Raw genomic sequence first — 17,202 nt, forward strand, 5'->3', positions numbered from 1 at the left:
CCACACTCACACCCTGCCCTGCATCCCCACCCCCACTCTGCCCTGCACCCAGTCTCCCACTCTGCTCTGCACCCACACTCACACCCTGCATCCCCACCCCCACTCTGCCCTGCACCCAGTCTCCTGCCCTGCACCCCCCACCCCCACTCTGCCCTGCACCCCCACCCCCACTCTGCCCTGCACCCCCACCCCCACTCTGCCCTGCACCCACACTCACGAACTGCTCTGTGCGAATGGAGCCACTCGCACAGAGCGAACCGCTCTGTGCGAATGGAGCCACTCGCACAGAGCGAACCGCTCTGTGCGAATGGAGCCACTCGCACAGAGCGAACCGCTCTGTGCGAGTGGCTCCATTCGCACAGAGCGATTCGCTCTGTGCGAGTGGCTCTGTGCGATCCGTGCACATAGACATGAAGAATACTTACCTCCGGAACGCGTCACATCCGTCACGTAGCTAAAAGAAGGCGGAGACTGCAGAGCGTGTAGCAGAAGCGGGGAACGCTCGCGGAGGTAAGTAAAAGGAGCCGAGTGCTCCAACAACGAATTGATCACTCGATTAATCGATAACGGAAATCGTTATCGATGATTTCCGTTATCGATTATTATCGATTTTATCGATTCGTTGTTTCAGCTCTAATCTTTACACACGCTTCGTGTGCATGATTCTAAATGCGGATGGTGTTCACAAATTTAATCAAATTGTATAAATATTCCTAAAGCCATAGCTAGTTGGATGTCTGTTGGATTACCTATGTTTTTGAAAAACTTTTTTTTTTTTTCTTCCCAATAAAAACTTAAGAAAAAAAAAAATCAAGAAAAATATATATATATTAACCGGCACCCTGGATCATTTAATGGGGGGGGGGGAATTTTACTTGGAGCTCGGGGACTATTTCAGTAAGTTAACAGGCATCAATTACAACAATCACAGCAGTATCAGGTGAAATCCCCATCCTACAGAATATAAAAAAGACAGACAAATGATATAAAAACTTTATTAATGTAAAACATATTTTTAACTATATTAAATGGAAAATGTTTTGGTCCCACAACCCCATATGGGGATTCTGAAATCGTGTTTTATTGGATCATATAACCACATAATTGTATGTATATAAATATTCAAATACTATTTGCATTAAATACATAACAACCTATAAAATTGCATCCCGGTAAAAAATGGTTCTGGGAAATGGTCTAGAAATCATTAAATTTCTCCAGAACCAAACAAACTTGGCGGGTTCACACAGTACATAGTAAGGTTCGTTATTTACATTTCTAAACAAGCCTCCATTCCTATGGCAACAAATTAATACATTAACTGTTTTGAGGAGACCAAATTTTGTAGTCTGTCCAAGCACATATATACCCCCCCAACCATAATTTCCAGGTATTGTCCCGGTGTCCCACCAAGATGCCCACATGTCTTGCTTTTTCTGGGCAGTGGTGATCAGAGGTCGGTGAGAGAGATTAAAGGGCCTACTGATCTGAACAATCGATCGAGGACTGTCCTTGTGGAGCGCAGACCTTAATCGCAGGTCCTTCATGACCTAATAAGCCAGAGCGCTGACATATCCCACAATCCTACTGCAATGACCTTCAGGTGCAGATACATTTTCATTTAAGGACCCATCTCAGATTATTCCCCAGCGGAGTTCCATGGCCACAACAGTGTATTGCTTTGGACGCTGTAAATGTCGGGGTTATGTGAATAACATAGATGGTTAGAACACGCCTTTTCACGTGAAGCAAAACAATGTTATAATTGCCTTATACATGAAGTGGGGGGCGTTTGTGAAAATCACTTTGATCTGTACTGCGGCAACACAAATATCAGGAGACACAATAACCGAAAGTTGCCTCAAGATAAAATAATTGGAACCAACTATCTATAAACCATACTCCACAAGAAGCGAAGGCACTAAATGGGTGGAGAGCCTTGTAACATCAAGATCCCTCTGTGTGCCATGAGAGATGGCGCCATACATATGGCACACGTATACTGGGGGGGTATTGGCTGATAAACATAAAATTACGAGCTGTGTAGTTCTTGGGGCACCTGCATTCATTAAGTACGGTAGCTCAGCGCTGCCTAACATTCTGTGGATATACCGTGAGACTACCAATGCTGTAACCCTCATAAAATCGTGACTGGTCTATGTTAAAGAAACGCTGAAAACCTGCCAAGTCTGAGCCCGCTTTTAGGACCAGCTGGATAGACCCGTGGTGGTCAATTACAGGAAGAGTTGCTTGTAGCAGCAACTCTTGATGGACTCTTTCTGGTCTGGACGACAGAATCCCTTTAAAATAAACTTTGAATCTGAAGTTGTATTTTTTTTTTTTATTAGGTATAATTATTTAGTTTCCCTGGGTGGTTACTGTGTGATATAAACAAAACAACATTTCCTTGGATTATTTTCCAATTTTATTGGCTGTAAATATTTTTTTATTAGCGGTTATATGTTATGTGGATATTACTCATTGCAAACGTTTCCTACTGACAGAGGCAACACTGCTCCATTGTCTGTAACTGCTTTCAGATGGTCCGACGCAGAAGGAAGAGAGCATTGCACTAAATGACACAAAGCCGCATCTGCTTCACCGACTGCAAAAAAATCGAACATAAAAACGACCACTTTCATTGCAGCTGAAGAGTCTTAATACGATAACATTTAATGGGAAGGCTGAAAAAATGTATTTAATACAAGTATAAGGTTCTTCAAATGGACAGGCTGTCACAAGCACTCTGTACATCATTCATGCTCTGTTCAATGTTGTGAAAAGAGACCCATGACATAAGCATCCTCATTAATATACCCGTATACTACTCCGATCTGGGTCCACGTTATCTGCTCCTGGAAAGGGAAAGCTGTCATTTAATAACAAGCTCTGACGCATCTCTGAGGCTCTGCTTTCATAAGAATGTATAATAACCACTAACGCTCATATTTACTTGCCTAATTTTAACACAGACAGTTCATGTTATATTTATTATTCGTGATCATTCAGCATGTAGTAGTTGACCAATTCCTAGAAGAATTTGTGGATTGTGAAAATCCAATCAAACTTAATTTGCTGTATAGAAGTACACATTATATGTGTGTATGTGTATATAGCAAGAGTACTAAAGTACACAAATACAACGATGTCACAACTAAACTCAATCCTCCTCAGAATACCAAACACGCAAAGCTTCTAATTCGCTTTTAGGACTCTATGTAGAGATGTGCAGATAAGAACACAAGGAAGGTCAGGCAAAACTTTACACTAACCCGCATCCTGTTGAGGTTCACTAAACGACTACCTACCAACTAATGCTTCCCACAGATCTACCGACTCATCTGATGTCACAGAACCAAGGATGATGGTTACGCTGCTAAAAACTATCTCCCTCTCTCGTGTTACCAGATTCAGACCAGTCTCACTCCACTGCCAGCCCTTTCCCTCTCTCGTGCTCTCACTAACCCGCTCATTGCTCACCCATTATAGGCTCTTCAGCTTCCCCGGTGTAAACATAGAAACATGGAATTGGACGGCAGATAAGAACCATTCGGCCCATCTAGTCTGACCGTTTTCCTGATGTAAAGGGTTTAGACCCCTATCGGTCTTTGTTCAGGTCCTATAGCCTCTGACCATCTAGTTTTAGACCATGACCTCTTGTTCTAACATTTCTCCTCCTTCGAAATATGTTTTTATCGGACCTTACTCTTGATGAAGCGAAGCCTTCCCGTGGGTACAGTGCCCCATCAGTGCGGCCTCTCATTCGCCTGCTGCACAGACGGTCGGTGCTTTGCGGCACAGAAAGCCGCAGGCAGCTGGTTTTGCTTCCTCTCAACACTCCGGCCCGCTCAGGCCTGATCTGCAGGGGCTTTAACCAGGCGACAGCGGCACGCTTTGCTTTCCTGATGTAATAGTAACATACAGATCATTTAGTAAGAAGCTGCCAGCTTTACAGCCTTCAGCAGAACTAAATTAATGAAACTACCCGTAGTGTATACTTTTTGCTCTTTGTTCAATTATTTGTTTTGTTGGTATCTAATTTGTAAGTAAGGGGCTATTCTACCACAAGGATGGTGAAATATATCTCCCATATCCCTATTCCTGCCTGTTACACGGTTATGTATTTAATTTCCTACCGCTTTCATTAAACTTTATGTACTAAACTAAAAACTAATAAAAGATTCATATCAACAAAGCTGTAAAAACCATCAAAACTCCAAGAGACAAGCTATCGGAGATTCTTATATCTTCTCTCGCCTTACCAAGTCTTTACAAAGCCTAACCTAACCAATCAGCTGCCACCAAAGACTGACACTAACTTAAAGTGGGATAAGGAAAAGCTCATGGGGAGGAATTATCATATAGATCCAGTAACCAGAAAGTATAGATGGCTGCTCTCATATAATGAGCTGTGAAAGTGGACAGATCTGCCATTTTCACTTATATTCAACTCAACCAATTTCAAGAGGATGATCATGTTCCATGGACTAACAAATCAGCTGTGTAAAACAAATGATAAATGATAACACTAATAATAAAAATAATAATAATAATGTAATAAGCATGATTCATGTTTGTGTATGCCGCCACCGGTATTATTAACCTATAGCTACTAATTTTTTTGTGGCATTCAATTTAAATTTAAGTCAGATTCACAAGTTAAAAGCTTTTAGTGACGGTGTGAAGCTCAAGTTAAGGATTTGGCATTTAATAACATACTCAAATATCTATTAACTCAGTGACTGGTGTATAAATCAATCTTAGCTTGACTTAATCATGTTTTTTTCTGAACTATGCAATAATCTGATAACCGTTTCAGTAGATTCCAGGGCCAAGCAGTAAAATAGTTAACGAACAATCTTATTTTTCTGCGAAATGTACGGCAGCTAGCATCTAAATGGTTTCTTTGCACCACGAACTGAAACATCTTGAATGCTCAAACTGTATTTTTACGAGTGTCCTGGGACACTAAATTTTAGTGGTCTATTAAATGCCAGCAATTTCATGCTGCCTTGCATAAAACAGCATTCACATATTAGAACACGGTGGTTACATAGCTATGTATTAGCTTTTTAAGACGTATGAGATTACTAATTTCCATTAAAAACATTATGCTTTGTTTCTTATAAACACACTTCTCGGCCAAGATCATGTACATATTATGTGAAATAAAAGTAATATTGTGCTGTGCCCTCAAGTACAGCTTTCTTGCAGACTGTTCTTATTCTGACACAAAGTTACATACATTTCATTGCAATTTCTATACGGGACGATCACAAAGGTTAATTAACCCAAATGTTCAATCCCAATTCTTTACTCATCTACAGCATATTAATTTTTTTTGTTTTTACTTTTTCTTAGCATCTATAAATCTCTGTTGCTCTATACATTGGAGCTGCAAGCTGCCTCACCCAAAAAAATGTTGGATAATGGCTTTAGAGAGGACCTGCATTTTATTTTCTTAATGCACCAAGTAGGATTCCAACGCCTTCTTCACTGAAGAATCTTGGGTGGAAAAGGGAAAATTTGCCCACAAGAGCTGCAACAGTAAAATACTGAAGCAGTTTGTTGCGGTGGAACACAGGTTGGATTTGCAACATGTTATATGTCCAAAAGCTTTGTTACGGGAATGGAGGAAGTTTAGCCTGAGAACAGCAAGGATGGTGCACTTGTTGATTTAAACCGCATACATCTATATATACTTTACTTAAATAAATGTTACCCTTTATTAACCCCTATTATCCGGATCATACCTGGAAGGGAGGGACAATTTGCTTGGGGAATTTTGGGTAACCTCTAGTAGGATGGGACATGTCATTGGCTATATCACTGGCTATTGCTAATGAGCCTTTCAATGGGTGCTACATTATTATAATCATTACAATGGCATGAGGGCACAGGGATTGTCTTTATTTTTTTCATTATAGTAAAATATTATGCAGGTTGAAAAAAAAAATTTTTACCTTACCCTTTAACAGTTTCCCCCCTTTTTTTTAAATTAAGTAATATATTTGGATACTATTCAAAAAAGCATTCTCGTGAATCATAGTGCTGGGATCCAACCGAATCCAACATCCATCCAGAAAGAAGACTCCACAACAAGGGTTGGTCATGAATGTATAATTCTGCCACCGCAATTGAAATAGTTCCAACAAAAGACAATGTTATACAACTCTTTGTGGATTAGTTAATCTGAAAAAGAGGATTAGGCATATTTCACAGTAAATAACACCAAAGAATGAGGTTCCAGCAGTTACCTAAAAAAAAAGCCAGCAAAATCTTACCTGGCAATGTTATCCTTTTCAGAAAGAAGTCCAGTCCCACTGTTTGTTTGTACTGTTTTCCAAACGATTCCTGAGCAAACCGCATGGCCAAAGATGTCTAAAAGAAAATGTGTGAAATGTTCACATTTAAACAGTTTGGTCTGGCAAAAAAAGGTACTTGCACTTTCAAAACAACCCTTAACTAAACCCAATAACTCATGTGGAAGAAGTACTAGTAGCGCTACAATTAGGATCTCTGTTCATCATTCCAGAAACTAAATGAACGGCGAAGCTCTGGACAGAAACAAGTGGCTTGTAATAGGATGAGAGGATTAGGTGCTGCAAGCAACCGAGAGCTGTAGATCCATTACTGCGGCTAAAAAAGACTAATCACTTCATGTGTTAAATGTGCTGTTCCACTTAGACAAAACATGAACTGCCCTTTCTAGAATGTTAAGCAAATAAATGTAAGTAGCACTGTGATTTCATTATCTCTGATGGTTTAATCGCATAAAAACAATGCAGAGACCTTTTTTGACTTTCTATGGCAACAACCAATCAGTGCATGCTTGTGTCACATGAATTAAGAGTTCCTGTATATATATAAGGAAACAAGGGAGATCTTTTACATATCCCGGGGATCAGCTTCTTAAATTTTGAATGTACTAAGAATGCCGACCTTAGGGGGGTTTAGGGGGCACTGGCCAAGATCAAACCTCAAGAGATATGAAGTGTGTGACTAAGAGCATTAAACACAATCACGTGCATATAACTTAGACACACATATATATATATATATATAAAGATATATATACACAGAAAAAATATATACAAGCCTTCATAAACATTATAAGAATTATACCTTAAGCCCCTAATCCTACATCCGCCAAGCCCATGGTTTCAAGCCACAAATCAGATACTAAACGGCTACAGTTGCTCTCATATTATAGAAAATAAATATGGGAAACTAGAGTTAGATTCCATCAGAGAACTATAAAACAGTCAGAGGTTATAACCCTTATAGTAAGTAGGATAAAAAGTTCACATTTTTACCAATTACAATTGTATGATTATGTGTTCATGGTTTTCTTCTTATTTTATGATATTCAGGTTTGCTAGTCATTCCGTTTTGGCCACATTTCCTCTTAAGACCTACAAACCCCCAATAATTAAACAATATAAAGTCCGTAAGAAAAAATAAGCATATATATGTCCTAATAAAATAGTGCTATATAAATCAACTAATTATTACATCTGGCTATATTTGAAATACATATTAATATACTTCTTTACATGCTGAAAGTATTATGCCTATGTCTATATGCTGCTGGAAACCGTATCCCTACATTACAATGTTGCCAAAGATTTTAGTTAATTTTTTATTAAAGGGCAAACTGCAGTAAAGGCGAGTGTGAGTGCCACTGGCCTGGGCTTGCATGTCATGTTCTTTACTCTCCCGTGGTGCCTTGGCATTAAAGAGGAGTTCGTATGTTTAGGCTGAAATACCAAACCCTCAGGTTTACTTAATGTATATATTTGCATGTTTGGATTTGAGTGCTGGTAATTTGTTCTTTGCTTGTTAAGCATGGCGCAATTGTCATGTCATTGACGATGCTCGGGGAATTGGGATTGAACACAGACATGATGTCTCGTATGTCTCACGTCATCCTAGAAAAACTTGGTTTAGACCCAATGCTGTGACATGAAATACTAAAAAAACCCAAATACCCCAAAAACATATGGTTAAATGAGGTGAACTGAATTGGCCGGCTTTAAAGATGTCGCAAATAGGACATCGGGGTAGGATAAGTGAATTTTGCATGTCCCAAATGGGGCCTTTTCACCCCCAAACATAACATGCTGTTCCCAGGTGTCACATGTCAATAATAGGCTGAGCTCAGAAGACAGCAGTAAGGACGGTGGCTGTGGAGGGGGGAGGGTGGGGGCGCCGAAGACAAATACATTGTTGCATGACGGGACCTCAAAAAAAAAAATATTACTTTTCCTTGACCCTAAAGTCTGCATCAAACACAAACAATTTACATGCTATTATTTTAAAACTATAAAACATGGTCTAGACGACCAAGGACGTAATAATATGTCCTATGGTTTTTGCACTGGCAAAGACACTTCCCCACTCAAACACCGGAGATCAGACTGTCATTAGACAGCCCGGAGTCTCCCCTGTCAGCATGAGCCAGCATAGCTATCTTCGTGGTTACTGATGTTATGATGTTACCATGACAACCACCAACTAACTTGAAAAACCAATATAATATAGAATTTGTGTGGTATACTAAACATGGAAAAGGGGAAACATGGTTAAACAAGATATGACAATCCAGCCATCAAATGCACTTTGATGCATATGGATAAGCTGTGTGCTCCCATTCAATTTTCATGGTGTTGCTTTTAGTGTCCCTCATATGTATTTGACCCTTCCTCCAGCTATTTTGTATGCAGGAGAGGGCTGTCACCTCCCAACCAGAGGGCTGATAAAGCCAAGTGGCCCCATCGGTCACTTGCCTTTCATTTATTTTTATTTTTTTTGTTGATCAGTGTTATAATTTTGGAGATACTAGTGTGAGAAAAGGGTTTGCTCCCAGTCAAATTATCTGCACATATTTGGAACAGAAAGTTATTAGAAACCTAAAATTAGACAAGAGATCCTGAATGAAGAAACAACACACCATTCTGAATGTACCCAACACTCCTGATGGAAAAGGTAATCTCCTCCTTACATTTAAAACCATGTCAAGCCATCAACTAGTCACTGATCAGTCTTTCACAGTGCTGTGGAGGAATTGTAGCCAGCTCATCTATGTAGAACTGCTTATATTAACACCATGACATACGTGTGTTTATGAGCACGAATGGCTTGTTTCAAGCCTTGCCACAATATCTCTGTAAGCTTTAAGCTGCCTTTTGACGGCATCAATGACAACAGGTTGTACATGTCCTGAAGCAGCAAGGCATCCGTGCACCATGACACTGCCACCAATATACTTGACTGTTGGCATAAGGTTCTTAGTCAGTACTTTATTTCCTCCAGACACAACTAGGCCTGAGAAATCCATGCCCATAGAATATTGTTCCAGAAATCTTGAGGAGCATTCATGTGCAGACCCTAGAAGAGTATCGTTATAGATAAGTGGCTTCCTCAGTGCTACGCTGCCATGAGTCCCATGCTTTGCCAGCGTCTTTCTGAATCAATCGTGAACACTGAACATTGCTAAGGAAAGAGGGCACATCAGATCCCTGGAAGTTGTTCTACGGTCGTCATTTGTAGATTCCTGAATGATTTTACAGAGTCTTAGAAATGGCTGTGTAACTCTTTGCAGACTATCATGCATCAACAACTATGTTTAGGATCTTCGTTGGAACATGGCATTATGTAGCTTGGAGTGCGCTGGCTACTACAACCTGACAGCAAGGGCCAATATATGTTGGGCAAGCTTGGCCCTAATCAGGCCAGATTGTTTACCACGGTCTTAAAACACTTCTCCATAATAACTGCTTTCACTGAATATAGAGGTAGATGACCTAGCATGTCAAACAAATCAGACAAGCACCAAATTTGGGTGTAATTTGGTTGGAGTTGGATTTCATCTTATTTTCACCACCCAACAGATTTTGTGGCATTATTACAACAACGGAAGTGAAAATTAACAACAATACACACAAAAAAACATGATAATAATATTAACATGTTCAAACACATTAGTACAGAAGACGATTAGATCTATAAATCACTACGATTCATAAAATGATCTCTAAATCAACGTGAAACTAAGCAACAATTTAGAAAGACAGTAACACAGTGGGGCAAATGCTCCTTTCACACAACACAACTGTTATTTTGTTTCAGATCACGGAAGCTGACATCAGTAATACTGAGGTCTATTTACTAAAGAAAGAGGAGAGTTGTGGCTTAACTCCTTGACTTCACTTGACGAATGTCTCACCCAAACGAGCCCCCGCTGCAGGAAGAGTTTGACTGGCCCTGTATGAAGTATAGTTAGATCAGCGAGATCTCTTCTCATCCATTGAATTGTGCATTATACAGGGCCAGCTCAGCACTTCTTGCTGGATAAACTGCCAGTGTTTGTCCTTTATAATGAATAGTGACATAAGGGAGTTGAAACCGTGATCTAACTAGACCCTTCGGTGTGCATGCAGACCTCTCCTACGGATTTCAAAGTGCCAAAAACAGATTCTGTTGTGCACATCAAATAATAAAAATAGCAACTCGATGAGAGCTCTTTCCTGCCACTGAATAACTGCTTGAACCTGCCAATCGGTGGCGTGAAAACAAGACCACAGATGAGGCGCTGTATGTGCGTGCGCGTGTCTGTACATGCGTGTGTTGCAGCTAATTGTAAAATTAAGTGATTTGTTTATTTTTTAACATTCTGAACAATGTATATTAAATACTCAAAGTCCTTACATGTGTACGATTCATTGCTTAGGTTGCCTGTGACACTTTAATGTCCCTTTAACAACATGAGGGGGACAATGTGCTTTAAAGGCATATGTTGGGCAATCCATATTTCATACGCTTGGGAGTAACAGAATCGGGTGAGTGGCTTGATGTCATAGGCAGATGCTATGGTGGAAGTAGTAGTCTGTACATGGACGGGTGAAGATTAATATCCTATTGGGGTTTATAGTCATTTCCGTACGCATCATAAAGACCCAATCCCAGTATGTAAGGGGCCAAACCGGCACTTAATACCAGAAGCTAAATTTGTGAAATGAGACTAAAATATGAGAGATGGCTCAAGATGATCTTGAGTTATTGTCTAGGGTGGGATTCGCCACTCAGTTCATCTCCCAGGGGATCTACCGGCTCAGAGCCTCTCCGTTAAACAGATTTACAATATCTGCAAGTTTCATACCCAAAAAACAGGATGTTAACATTTTCTGCAAGATGACTTCAGTAAGTACCCCATCACCGTGTACTCAAATCACAACAGGGAACTTCCCCAAGTACCTCCTCTCTACCCAATGCTGTGGTCTTCAGAACCCTCCTCTCTACCCAATGCTGAAGTCTTCAGAACCCAGGCAAAGTGAATAAGCCCTGCAAGGGTAGCAGCGGTAAATGATACTTAAAAATTGGGGTGATGAAGACCAATGTGTGAAGAGCCTTATCACTGCCTTGCTTGTGTAGTAAGGACACCTTATAAAGCACCGGGGTATATACAAATAAGACACATGGCGTGTGTTGGGAATTAATTCTGTAGTAAGTACGTGTGAGGAGAATAGCACTATGTACGACTATACGGTCACTGTGTGAGAAAGCGGACACCGTAGAGGACGGGGACACTAACCTTCCCACAGGCTCCATCTCCCAAAATGACTATTTTGAGCTGCCGGTCTTGGCTCTCCTCCTCCGAGTCAGACATTTCTCCCTGGGCCTTGTTCGACACCAATTACTATACTAGGGATTAACAGACCGGATTTACAGGAGCAGCGCTAAGCAACCGGACGCCATCTTCCCCGCGTAGCTTGTCACTGGCCAGGGATGCGGCTCCATCCATAGCTGCTCGCAGGGGACGCCGAAAGTGGCGTTGACAAAAGATTTGTTTTTTTTTCGTGCGTGAAAAAGCGAGGAAACAGTAAACCTAGAATGTGTATTATATTGAACACGGTTTCCAACAAACGGGTGATTGTGGGTAATGTGAGACCCAAATTGAAAAATACCGTTTTAGGCTCCCCCTTTCCGTGTGCTGGCAGTGGAATGCTTCGGGCCGCTTGGTAACTAAGGGCGGCTGAGAGACGGCGGTGTGACTGGATAGCGTAGGGTTAGAGAGACCTGCAGCGGGGTCGGGGAGTCAGGTGCGCGCCTGAGGAATGAAGCTTGTCGTACGGTGAGGGCATGCGGGTGTTGTAGGTGGATGGTGGTCTTCTAAAGCTTCAAAAGAAACGCGGGAAACCATGGAACGGAGCACACTAGCCTAGCGCTTAGATGATATAGCCCAGCAAATGACCGGCTTTCTGTTACCATAGAGAGTGTTTGTGTGTGAAATACTACATTCCATGATCCGGTGTGAGGTGGCCTTGTACGCCGCAGACATGGAGGCAGCTAATTTAAAAGGTCTTTACTTTCCAAATTCTCATGTAGTGGGCTAGATATGTCCTTTTTAGCCTTTGTGCAGGACTGTGGAATACGATGGTGCTCCTGGCTGTGGTTCCCCTCTTTATGAGGTATCATGACACTGACACTTAAACTGACCTCTAATGCTTAAGTATCTCCCTAATACATACTTACCTCTAAGGGCGACGTATAGGGCTCGACCAGTTTCACTTAAAAAGTTAGTATGAGTTTATTATTATTATTTTTAGTTCTAGCCAGGTACTTTTTTTTAATTAAAAAAAAATATATATATATATATATATATATATATATATATACACACTGCTCAAAATAATAAAGGGAACACTTAAACAACACAATGTAACTCAAAGTCAATCACACTTCTGTGAAATCACACTGTCCACTCAGGAAGCAACACTGATGGACAATCAATTTCACATGCTGTTGTGCAAATGGAACAGACAACAGGTGGAAATTATAGGCAATTAGCAAGACACCCCCAATAAAGGAGTGGTGGTGCTTACAGCCCAACACCGTGCAGGACGTTTGGCATTTGCCAGAGAACACCAGGATTGGCATATTCGCCACTGGCGCCCTGTGCTCTTCACAGATGAAAGCAGGTTCACACTGAGCACATGTGACAGAGTCTGGAGACAACGCGGAGAACGTTCTGCTGCCTGCAACATCCTCCAGCGTGACCGGTTTGGCGGTGGGTCAGTAATGGTGTGGGGTGGCATTTCTTTGGAGGGCTGCACAGCCCTCCATGTGCTTACCAGAGGTAGCCTGACTGCCATTAGGTACCGAGATGAGATCCTCAGACCCCTTGTGAGACCATATGCTGGTGCGGTTGGCCCTGGGTTCCTCCTAATGCAAGACAATGCTAGACCTCATGTGGCTGGAGTGTGTCAGCAGTTCCTGCAAGAGGAAGGCATTGGACTGGCCCGCCCGTTCCCCAGACCTGAATCCGATTGAGCACATCTGGGACATCATGTCTCGCTCCATCCACCAACACCACGTTGCACCACAGACTGTCCAGGAGTTGGCGGATGCTTTAGTCCAGGTCTGGGAGGACATCCCTCAGGAGACCATCTGCAACCTCATCAGGAGCATGCCCAGGCGTTGTAGGGAGGTCATACGGTCATGTGGAGGCCACATACTACTGAGCCTCATTGTGACTTGTTTTAAGGACATTACATCAAGTTGGATCAGCCTGTAGTGGGTTGATAAATTTGATTTCCATTGAGATTTTTTGTGTGATTTTGTTGTCAGCACATTCAACTATGTAAAGACGAAAGTATGTCATACGATTAGTTCATTCATTCAGGTCTAAGATGTGTAATCTTAGTGTTCCCTTTATTATTTTGAGCAGTGTATATAGTGCCAGCATTTTTTTTCTTCCCCAATCATATTTTTATTTTCCTGGCACCCAGGGTTGGTCAAGCCTTGCCATACACTAACATATATTTACACACTCCACACACTATACTGTAACAGACGTAAGCTAACATCTTATGCTCACAAACACAACACCTTACAGTAACGCACACTAATGTTTTACGCCCATTTTCACAGATGCTAAGACCATGCCCTAACACACACATTCTGGTACTATATGCTGACGTACACACTCAAGCTAAAACACCAGGGTTTGTCGAGCCCTGAGTTAGACCTTGGTCTATTCATTCGGATTCCTATGAATCATAAATTTACTGGATGAAAGTTAATGGGACCAAAAATGAATCTAAAAGCTAAAAATCTTCATCCACATTCACTCACGATCTCTAAAGGCTCCCCTACCTTCTCTACCAGCCACTTCTGCATCTACATCCTCTTCTATCGTCTCCCTTTAATCCTTAAGCTTCTTTCTTCGTCCGTAACCCGGCAACTTCCACCACAATGGCGGCACTGTGTTGCTGTTCTCCTCGATCATCTAATTGGGGAAGAGAATGTCACCGCAACCGCCAACTGTTAGCAATATAGTGGCTCTTGTGGTGACGTCCTCTCCTGGACCGCGCTTGCAGTCATGTTTTCAACCCTAATTGGAGCATCAAGGAGGACATTACCACGGTGCCGCCATTTTGGCGAAAGTTGCTGGGTTATGTCTGCGGCGGTGCGGACGAAGAAAGAAGATTAAGGATTGAAGAGAGAAGGTGAAAAAGAAGCAGAAGTGGTCAGGAGAGAAGGTAGAGAAACGTTTAGAGAGCTTGAGAGAGAGAGAGAGTGAACGAGAATGAAAGAGCAAGTAAATGTGAGCACTGGGCAAAGAATTTAGTTTCGAGATGAAAAATGCCCTCAGATTTGCTGCCGAATTAATAGGGCGAAAAGTTTGTCAAAATCGTTTTTGGCCCATTTGCGCATGTCTAATCTATTCCATCATCCTGACTTGGTGGCGATGTGATTAAATCTTGCTTTAATAAATTTTCCTGAGGGGCCCATGTCTACAGTTTGGTGACACATAACAGGTTCTCATAAGCCTTGGGTCACACTGCAAAAAAACGTAAATATCAACAATTAACCAGCCATCAGATGTTACTAAGCCGGTTAGAGCATGCACATAAAAGATCTCCGCAAAGAATTGATGGATCAGGCAAGTCTTCAGACCCAGGCTCTCTTCCATCACTCCCCCCACTAATATATTGGGCAATGCAGTCCTTCAGGAGTGAATATGTTGTTACATAGGTTTCCTAGACTTGCTCACCTTAAAGTACCAGATAGTCTTTATGTTCACCTATTACAGACTTGAAGGTAGCTGATACCATCAAATGGTTAATGCCCAACAAAGCTTCTGGACTTGGTTTAATTTCTAATAGAAACATTTTTTCTAGCATATTAGTCCCTCTTCTAGAAGCATTCAGTAGTGTATCCGAAGATTCCCTCTTCAACCATGATCTACTTTTGATTGGCTCAGCTAGCCTTTTATGTTTGCAGTCCTATTTAGTCCTAATTTTACCCCACACTTCACAACAGCTCTTCCAGTTCTTCCTCCACACTGTCCAACAGCCCTTTTGCAGTCACAGAAAGGGTGCTTATTGATAATTGCACAAGGCAGGGTTGTCCCCGATTTCTTTTATTGTTTCCTGTTGCTTTGGAACCCTTGCTTCGTGTCATTCATTCACGCTCTAATATTAATGGGATTGCTGTGGGGGCAGTGACAATATAAAGTAACTGCATGCCCAGATGATATGATCTCACTCTCTCACCCTTTATCATCCTTTACAATTTATTTGGACAGGACAGAGGCTTTAGCAAATAATTTCCTGCTCCATAAACAAAAGCTAATTTCACTAAACTTTGGCTCCACAAAAATTAGGAATCTTCCAAGGAGCATGGACAGCTGTATTGTCACAACAAACACCCTATACTACACAGTATATATAAAGATCTTGAGAGTTGGGTACTTCTGGAGTTATCGTCGGTGGGAAGGATTAACTCTGTCAAAGGGATTTTTCCCCCCTATTACTCTAAAACGTGATTGTAAGACCCTGCAAACGAGAAATAATAGCTTTATTTGGTGACAGAAATGAAGGAGAGTGTCTTTAATGTCTTGCATTTTCCTGCTTCTCATGTAGCCCTTGGTCTGCTGTGGTGTTTTGGGTGTTTGTGGAGAATCCCTGGGAGTGAAGAGGATGGGCTGCAGCGTAAATGAAAGGATGTAAGTGATGCTGCTACGGAAGCCTGGAGGAAGCTATTATGATGTCTTCACTCTGGCTGATAACGGTTGTTAGATTTTCCAACTGTCTCAAGTGTGGCATGCTTTGGGAGGCACCCAAAGGAGGGAGATATTTGATAACCCCCGATGATCCTTCCTATTATGTACGGTTGGCTGCCCTGTCTTTAGAATAAAGTGCCCTTCCATACAAATATTGTGCTGTTTTCTTTTTCTTAAGATAGTTGTAGTTCATGCAATGTATATTAGCCATTTGTATATGCTCAAACTCGGTGTGGTGATTGCGCAGAGAAAGTCATCCCTAATTTCATTTGACTGACAATGGCAGCCTCCAGGTCTGCAGAAAAGGAAGTTTAAAAGTGATAAAACCTGTCAATGCTTACGGACATTACTGTGTACAGCACTGTAATCTATGCTCAAGGATAAAAACTTTTTTTTTTTTTGCCATGGGGGTTTCCCTTTAAGGTAAGCAGTCCGTCAACAAATGAGTTAAAGCGGCCCCTATGCATATACAGGACTGTAGTGAACGTCACTTGTTTATGAGAATCCTGCAAGGTATGTTTTTATTGTGCCTGTAACGGGTTCACCAAGAGAGCTGTAGTAACTCCCAGAGATCACCCAGACGTATCCTCCTGTTGTCCCCGGAATCACTTCCAGCACCAGCCAGCATGTGCACCTTGGAACCCTGCTATGTGTACCCAATAAGTAGACACAACTACCTTGAACTGACTACAGCAGGAATGAACAGTTTATTGTTGTAAAACATAGACTGATATAGCCACAGAACTTCATTAACATAAATTAACATTGATAAACAGGTAGACAACCCAACCTTTAATCCCCTTTAGCTACTGGATATCCCCCTGGTAGCCATCCTGTTAACGGGATTACTTTACACAATGGAGTTCCTGCCTGTTTGGCAGAAAGGCTGGAGCCATCTCTGAGTACCTAGGGCCCCTGTATGACAGGTCATTCTGTCACTTATCTCCCCTTTTAAAAAGAAGACTGAACTGGGGCCAGACCCCAACCGGGTCTGCATCCAGTTCAGTCGGGGAGCACAGCTCCGTCGCTCCTAGAGTTGTGGATGCAGGGGGCTGGCAAAGAGCACCTGTCCCACTAACCAGTCCTGGGGTGCACTTGGGGAGTTCGGGTCCCAGACGAGGACAACAGTTCCA

The 17,202-nt window shown here is 41.8% G+C and overlaps 1 protein-coding gene and 1 long non-coding RNA gene across 3 annotated transcripts in view; one reads left to right on the forward strand and one right to left on the reverse strand.

Annotated features, from left to right (window-relative positions):
• Window positions 1–11,787, reverse strand: part of RAB28 (RAB28, member RAS oncogene family) — a 57,691-nt gene extending 45,904 nt beyond the window's left edge. For both annotated transcript variants that reach the window (XM_053458289.1, XM_053458290.1), the window contains exons 1-2: window positions 11,594–11,787; window positions 6,285–6,381 (exon numbers count right to left, since the gene is read on the reverse strand). In XM_053458289.1, the coding sequence (XP_053314264.1) occupies window positions 6,285–6,381; window positions 11,594–11,668 (172 nt within the window). In that variant the 5' untranslated portion in view covers window positions 11,669–11,787. The remainder of the gene's footprint in view (window positions 1–6,284; window positions 6,382–11,593) is intronic.
• A 219-nt stretch (window positions 11,788–12,006) lies between these two features.
• Window positions 12,007–16,221, forward strand: LOC128480474 (uncharacterized). The gene is made up of 2 exons (XR_008350511.1): window positions 12,007–12,128; window positions 15,930–16,221. It is a non-coding gene; the product is annotated as an uncharacterized LOC128480474 (long non-coding RNA).
• Window positions 16,222–17,202: the final 981 nt, after the last annotated feature.

The sequence above is a fragment of the Spea bombifrons genome, chromosome 1 (assembly GCF_027358695.1).
Source record: "Spea bombifrons isolate aSpeBom1 chromosome 1, aSpeBom1.2.pri, whole genome shotgun sequence".
Lineage (NCBI taxonomy): Eukaryota > Metazoa > Chordata > Amphibia > Anura > Pelobatidae > Spea > Spea bombifrons.